Source organism: Notothenia coriiceps, unplaced genomic scaffold (assembly GCF_000735185.1).
Source record: "Notothenia coriiceps isolate Sejong01 unplaced genomic scaffold, NC01 NC01_scaffold00009963, whole genome shotgun sequence".
Taxonomy (NCBI): Eukaryota; Metazoa; Chordata; class Actinopteri; order Perciformes; family Nototheniidae; genus Notothenia; species Notothenia coriiceps.
Genome location: NW_011342664.1, coordinates 9,322 through 17,180, shown reverse-complemented (window position 1 = coordinate 17,180; position 7,859 = coordinate 9,322). Strand labels below are relative to the sequence as shown.

The following is a 7,859-nucleotide window of genomic DNA, read 5'->3' as shown; positions in this document are numbered from 1 at the left end:
CCTGGGGGTGGATTAGGCAAATGAAGCCGCTGACGTCACTTCTTCTTCTTCTGCTTTGGGTTTACTGGCAGGCCGCAAACAACTTCACGGCGTATACTGCCGCCCAAAATCCTCGGCCGGAAGTCCCCGGAGTGGGGACTGGCTTCAGTAGAAGCTGCTGGGACTCCCAGCAGCTTCTACTGAAGCCTTCCGAGTAAATCGCCAGAACGCCGACACCTCCTCATCTCCACCGCTCCCATGTTTTATTTTGTGTTGCCATAAATTAGTCTCTGCGTTTCTGCGCTGGGCTAATGCCAATGCTAATAATGCTAATAAAATGGTGGCTTCACAACACTTTTTTTGAGTTTTACGGGGCGTGGTTTGCAATCCGCCCAGCCAATCAAAAATATAGCTCTTTTCTCACAAGAGAGCCGCATGAGAGTCCCTGCTCTCTAGCAGGGACGGAAAAGGGGGTAAAAAGGTTCTCATTAACTAATTTTAGTTCCGGCTCTTTTTGGTGTGAACGCGACATTTCGGAACTATATAGGAACTAAAGTGGGAAAAGTACTCCGGTGTGAACGCGGAATAACAGGAGGGGTGTACTCCTGTCATGAAGCAAAAAAGTAAAGCCCTGCATGGCCTTGAGACACGTTATTTTGAGGCAGTATCAAGAGCCAATGGAAGAGGAATAGGTCCACATGAAAAAAATGTTTGGGGGATGTTCTGAGAAAAAAGTCAGAATTCTGAGATTAAAGTCAGAATTCTGATTTAAAAAAAATAAAAATAAATGTTAACATCCCCAAAAAAATAATAATGTGGCCCTAATCCTCTTCCGTATATAAATATAAGTGTTTCCCTAACAACATTTCTCTCTTTTTTTTCAAGGTTGTATCCGGTATTATTTCCCACTTTCACTTTGTCCCATTTTACCCTTTCAGAATGCTTTTCGCAAGCAAAGAGATTATCATCGAGTAACAAAACTGGCAGATGTAAAAAGGCCTTTCCAATCTTCCTGAACTGCACAAAAGTAATTCCACGCTTGAAACAAGGTAACACTCATGTTGGCGGCCTTGCACATACAGTACAGTAGTTTCATAAATACTGCTTTAAGTACTAAGATACATAAGGGGAACCCCTTTCTGTGCAGCTATGAAAAGAATATGTCATTCATCGGTCTGTACAGCACTTCTGGAGAGCAGTTAAGCAACAGAAAACTGCTTTTAAAAACTATTTGAAAGGACTTTAAAGTAGAAAAAAAAAAGAATGGATATTTCTTTATTTAACCGAATACATAAATGACAAAATACCCTAACACTGTCTTTGTGTATGGTTGGTTGAAAAAGTTTTTAAGAAAATTACTGAACATGCACTCACTTTATTTCATATTATACAGTCATATATACAGAGTGGATTAGAGGCTTGTAGTGGAGAGGATTGAGGCGTTTTAAATGATTGATGAGCATTTTAAATAAGGGAACTAAGCTTGGATAGGAATATAGCAACACTCTTCCCAAAAAAATAACACTTTTTCATTGATTTCTAGACAAGGAGTATATTCAGAGGCACACCAAGTCAGATTTTTTAATTTAGTAACACGGATTTTGATCTTTTTGTGGCTTTCCAAACTGTTCATCTTCCCTATGATTGATTTCTCTCAGCCTGAACGGCCATGAATGGATTTAACCTGCGGAGGCGGTGAACAAAAATCCCATTTTCTGTTGGGCTGCAGATTCATGATCTCAAAAGAACAATACAGCCTGTGATGTGCTTTGTTAGAAACCCCACACTTTCCACACCGCCACTCCAAGGCAAATGAATTGAGGCTGTATCTGTCCTTGATGAGCACTGCAGCTCTGGGACCTTGATGAGTTTCTGCTGAAGAAAGCATGTTTCTTTCCCCTGCGAGTAAACACAGAATACATTGCTGAAGAATCAGCTGCATACAGATTCGTGATCGTTGTTTAAAACATAAAAAAGATGCAGATGAATGTAAAAACGCTAAGGAATCAGACTCGGAAAAAGATTTCCAGGGAAGAATTACTGGCGCTTTAGCTTCATGCAGTGCACTCTCAGAAGAAAAGGAACATTGTTATTTTACTGGGCATAGACCCAGTTGCAAAAAGTTTAAATCCTTTTTTTCTGAGGGTGTATTAAACGAAAGAGTAAGGCAGTGGAAGAAGAATGAGCCTGAAAGCAGGGTTGTGTCATTTACAGTATCTTAAGAGTCGAACAAAGCATGAGTTATAGTAAGTCTTTTTTTTTTTAATAAGTGCTGAGGCCAGAAACAATGGAGCTGCTTAGATCTACCCATCAGCCCCTCTTTGCTGAACGTCATGAAGCAGACAGTCCATGCACAGCAAGAAAAAGCTACGTTCCCCAGCACAGTTTACAGCACCGTGCTCTGAATAAGCCCTTTCTAGGCATTCTGGATTTGTGCACATGCTCGCACTGTGTGGGAAGAATAGCTTTTTATGCGGTGACACACATCATGTAATGCAATCCTTGTGTAATCTATCACTCAGGTGTAATAATGTCTACAGCTTGCAGCTTGGCTCGTTGGAGCAGTCATTGTGGTTCCTGTCCACGTCCCTCTTCCTCAGCTCCCTGCCCGCCTTGTGCTGCTGGCTGCTGCCGCTGTGGCTGTGGCCGTGGGGGGGGGCCGCCGCCGCCGATGGCCGCCTGCCGTGCTCCTGGTGGTTCCCATGGCTCTGGTGATGGACATGCTCTTTGGCGCCGCCGTGGGACTCGTCCTCGAATGCGGCCCCTCCCTTGGTGTCGTCCAGGGCTTCGAAGTTGTCGCTGTTGGTTCCCTCTCTGACGGCGCTCTCCGGCACCACCTGCAGACGGGCTCTGACGCGGTGGTGGCGCGAGCCCACGTCGTCACTGAAGTCGATGACGCGGCACTCGTAGGTGCCCTCATCCGACGTCTTGACCCGGGATAGCCGCAGTTTATGGGAGATGTTGCTTCCTACAACCTTAACAACCTGGTAGAGATAAACAGATGAAAATAAATAAATCATTTGATTACACCGGGAAATAAACCTACTTAATACAAGCTTGAAGAACTTTTGGTGGCAACATATTTGGCAATTACAGGACAATGTAGGGGTGGGCGATATTGAAAAATATATTATCACGATATTTTTCAAGCAGTATCACGATAGACAATATACAGTGGGGCAAAAAAGTATTTAGTCAGCCACCAATTGTGCAAGTTCTCCCACTTAAAAAGATGAGAGGCGTGTCATTTTCATCCTAGGTATACCTTAACCATGAGAGACAAAATGAGAACAAAAAAAATCCAGAAAAATCACATTGTCTGATTTTTAAAGAATTTATTTGCAAATTATGGTGGAAAATAAGTATTTGGTCACCTACAAACAAACAAGATTTCTGGCTCTCACAGACCTGTAACTTCTTCTTTAAGAGCCTCCTCTGTCCTCCACTTGTTAACTGTATTAATGGCACCTGTTTGAACTCGTTACCAGTATAAAAGACACCTGTTCACAACCTCAAACAGTCACACTCCAAACTCCACTATGGCCAAGAGCAAAGAGCTGTCAAAGGACACCAGAAACAAAATTGTAGACCTGCACCAGGCTGGGAAGACTGAATCTGCAATAGGTAAGCAGCTTGGTGTGAAGAAATCAACTGTGAGAGCAATTATTAGAAAATGTAAGACAGACAAGACCACTGATAATCTCCCTCGATCTGGGGCTCCACGCAAGATCTCACCCCGTGGGGTCAAAATGATCACAAGAACGGTGAGCAAAAATCCCAGAACCACACGGGGGGACCTAGTCAATGACCTGCAGAGAGCTGGGACCAAAGTAACAAAGGCTACCATCAGTAACACACTACGTCACCAGGGACTCAAATCCTGCAGTGCCAGACGTGTCCCCCTGCTTAAGCCAGTACATGTCCAGGCCCGTCTGAAGTTTGCTAGAGAGCATTTAGATGATCCAGAAGAGGATTGGGAGAATGTCATATGGTCAGATGAAACCAAAATAGAACTTTTTGGTAAAAACTCAACTAGACGTGTTTGGAGGAGAAAGAATGCTGAGTTGCATCCAAAGAACACCATACCTACTGTGAAACATGGGGGTGGATTTAAAGGTCCTGGAGTGGCCTAGCCAGTCTCCAGATCTCAACCCCATAGAAAATCTTTGGAGGGAGTTGAAAGTCCGTGTTGCCCAGCGACAGCCCCAAAACATCACTGCTCTAGAGGAGATCTGCATGGAGGAATGGGCCAAAATACCAGCAACAGTGTGTGAAAACCTTGTGAAGACTTACAGAAAACGTTTGACCTCTCATTGCCAACAAAGGGTATATAACAAAGTATTGAGATGAACTTTTGTTATTGACCAAATACTTATTTTCCATCATAATTTTTCAAATAAATTCTTTAAAAATCAGACAATGTGATTTTCTGGATTTCTTTTCTTCTCATTTTGTCTCTCATAGTTGAGGTATACCTAGGATGAAAATTACAGGCCTCTCTCATATTTTTTACATGGGAGAACTTGCACAATTGGTGGCTGACTAAATACTTTTATGCCCCACTGTATATCACGACATTTTTTCATGTCGGTTATTATGGTTATTTTTCAAGTTACTTAACAGTACAACCACCAACAAGGTAACAGAAACTAAAACAAAAAGGAGTAACAGACCAAAATAGCATTTCAAGCTGGTTTTATTTCTGAAATGAATCCCTGAATGAACAATTCAACATTTTGATATGGCTTCAAGGCACAGTTTCTCAGTATAAAAATGAACTTTCTGAGGTAGCACTAGCAGTGAACATCAATAAACATGAAAAGGAGGGTAAAACATAACAATGAAAGACAGCTTTAGAGCATGTCTTTCACATCAGTTTATTTTTTTTGTAGTTTCTTTAAAAAAAAAAAAGAAATTCAATCTTTTTTTAAATTTTATTACGATAGATACGGTATCTCTGAAAAAGCATATCGTGGAGACCTAATATCGTCACGACGATATATATCGTCATATCGCCCACCCCTAGGACAATGTCAAAAATATCATTCAAAAAGTAAAGGGATAGCATGTGGAAAAAAGTTATATTATAGTATTTCGTCAAATGTGAAAAACATCCATAGTTGTGTATGTCGGAAATACTATAAAAATGTCATAGCGTAGTGTGTTGAAGGAAGGTCATGAACAAATTGATATAAAAAAGAATAGAAAAGTCATATAACATGTCCTAAAATAATAGAAAAGTCATATTATTGTAAATGACAGTATACAGTATATTTTAGACATACTATACCATGTATTTTTTTGGTATATTTTCAACATACCATACTATGCCATTTAAAAAAAAAATGTTGCAGTTTTTTTGCACATTTTCGACATACTATACCAGTGTTTTTCAAAGTGGGGGCCCCGATCCCCCGGGAGGGCGCCAGGGGGGTCACGCAAAGTTTGATGGAAACGGTTTTTTTTTCTCTTTTTTTTTTAAGTTTACATTTTTTTTTTTTTTTATGTTATTAATAACTGTATATCTATCAATCTATGTGTCCTTTGATGCCAATCTTTTAATATTTTTTGTTTTTGAATCACACGACCGCCCTTCAAGCCAATCAGAATCGAGCCGCCGCGACTGAGAGTGAAACTGAGTATCTGCTCAGCTTTTGGAGCAAGTGAGAGCTAGTGAATATTTCGCTCTGCAGCTGGATGAGAGCACGGATGTAGCAAATGTCGCAGAATTGCTTGCATGCATCAGATTTATTTCAGAAGACAACTTTGTTGAGGAAATATTATTTTACAAAGCGCTGGAAGGTAGGACCACATGAAGAGACATTTTTAGATGAGTACATCATCTCAAATGGACTTGACTGGTCTCGTTGTGTGTGTTCAGATGGGGCAGTGGGGCTATGACAGGCAAAACAAGCGGAGTGACAGCTTTGATCAGGCAGAAGGCCCCAAATGTAGTGGCAACACACTGCATGATCCATCGCGAGGCACTTGTAGACATAATTTAAAGAAATTGCAACAGGGGGGTCCCCGCCAGAGCATAATGCTATATGGGGAAGTTTGGGAACCCTTGTACTATACTACATAGTTTGGTAATATTTTTTCGACATACCACACAATGTGGTCTTTTTGTATATTTTTGACATACTATAATATGTCGTTTAAAAATATTTTGGCATACGATTATGTTAGAAAAATATCACTCAGACCGGCTTGAGCTTCAATATCAGGATACATGTATTTATCATCCTCTCAAGAATGGAAGTAGTCCTCACATACAGAGCATATGGGACAACTAATTCCTGAACAGTGTCCTCCACATGCTTACAAGAGAGTGTTACAATCACAAGATGGAGGCATACCGGTTCAAAGCAGTAGACAATGTTCAGTTCAGATTAGCTAAAACCCACGTCAGAAATGATCATGCTTGTCATATGTCTATCTCCATGGAGACTGAATCATCATGTTAATCTCATAGCTATAATATGCCTAAAACATTGTGTCCTGATCAGTGCCGTCGCCTGGCCTGGGCTTTAGCCACGAATGTTTTTCCTGTAGCCCCGGACAATTCTCCCTCAATAAAATAATACATTAACCGTGCTTTACCTGAACCTCATCATGACACTAGAGAGGATGGCAGGATTGTAATTTCCCATGTTCAGTGAATGCAACAGAGGCAAGACACCAGACCAATCAGAGAGTTGCATCATGGAAATAAAGTACAAGTACTTCTGGGTCTGTGTTTCATTCAAGCTCGGCTCTGTGTATTGTGTGGCAATAGCGCATTTAGTGTGATTGAGCGAGAGAGAGCGCGCACCGGTGCCAGCAGGGACCATGGGGCACCAGTGGCAGGGATTGTGTGGTTAGCATCTGGTTAGCTAGCTGCACTAACGGAGGAGCTGTTTCCACAACAAGCTGGAGGAGAGTCCTCTCCAGTCAGACTGAGAGACCCAGGTGAGCTAAAGGACTGTTTAGATAGTTAACTTAAGTCTAAGTTATCTCAGTGGGTCTCAAACGGTTTGGTCACAAATTATGTAAAATATTATTTCCGAGGCACACGTTTACACGATCATTATAGTTATAAAAACAATAAGAGAATAAATGAAAAACCGTTATAAAATACTATATGACAGTAAAACAAGAATACAGTTTAAAAGGGTAGTGATTTGTAAAATATCCATAAAGAAAAAGAAAATCTGTTTCCAGTTCTGTTTCATATGGATGTTGAGAGATGTATCCATAGATCTCTTAATTTTGCTCTCAAAGTGCACCAGATTGATGCATTTAACTTCAACATTTAAAAGNGATCAACTCAGTGAAAGCACCGTCTGCTGACCAATCAGAGCTCCGTGTGCGGAGTTTAAAGCGATCAAGTCATATTACAGGATAAAGGAAATACAGAAAAACTGCCGTTGCAGGAAAGACGGCCGGCAAAAATCAACTGACTGTGAACATGAAAATTAATAGAATATCACCTCCCATCTTCAGAGCAATCTGACTAATATAACATTAGCGTTAAGAAAGCTCACTTAAATATCTGCCACAACATAAGTAACCGGATCAAAGTGACATTACGTACAATCCGCGCTGTGAGTGCAGACGTCAGTGTGTCCCATTATCATTCATATCATATCACATCTTAATGTATCATATATTTCTGATATTTATCTGAGTCAGCTTCTCCAGCCGTATCTGGCCGTGCAACACTCACAGTGTCACATACTGTATGCAGAAGTATTATCTTAAGCAACACATTAAGTTGACGAAACACTCGAGTCAAATGCAATTAAAGTCAGATCGTGTCTTAGAAGGGGCAGTGATATCATAAACCTGTTAATGTACGCATTCAAACACTTTTTTTAATACCAGTATTCACCTTGCAG

General features: G+C 40.9%; 1 protein-coding gene across 1 annotated transcript in view; it reads right to left on the bottom strand.

The window, feature by feature from the left end:
* Nucleotides 1-1,338: 1,338 nt before the first annotated feature.
* LOC104945681 (V-set and transmembrane domain-containing protein 2-like protein) overlaps nt 1,339-7,859 on the bottom strand; it is an 11,471-nt gene continuing 4,950 nt past the window's right edge. Inside the window, exon 3 of the mRNA XM_010771389.1 lies at nt 1,339-2,963. Within this exon, the coding sequence (XP_010769691.1) occupies nt 2,514-2,963 (450 nt within the window). The 3' untranslated portion in view covers nt 1,339-2,513. The remainder of the gene's footprint in view (nt 2,964-7,859) is intronic.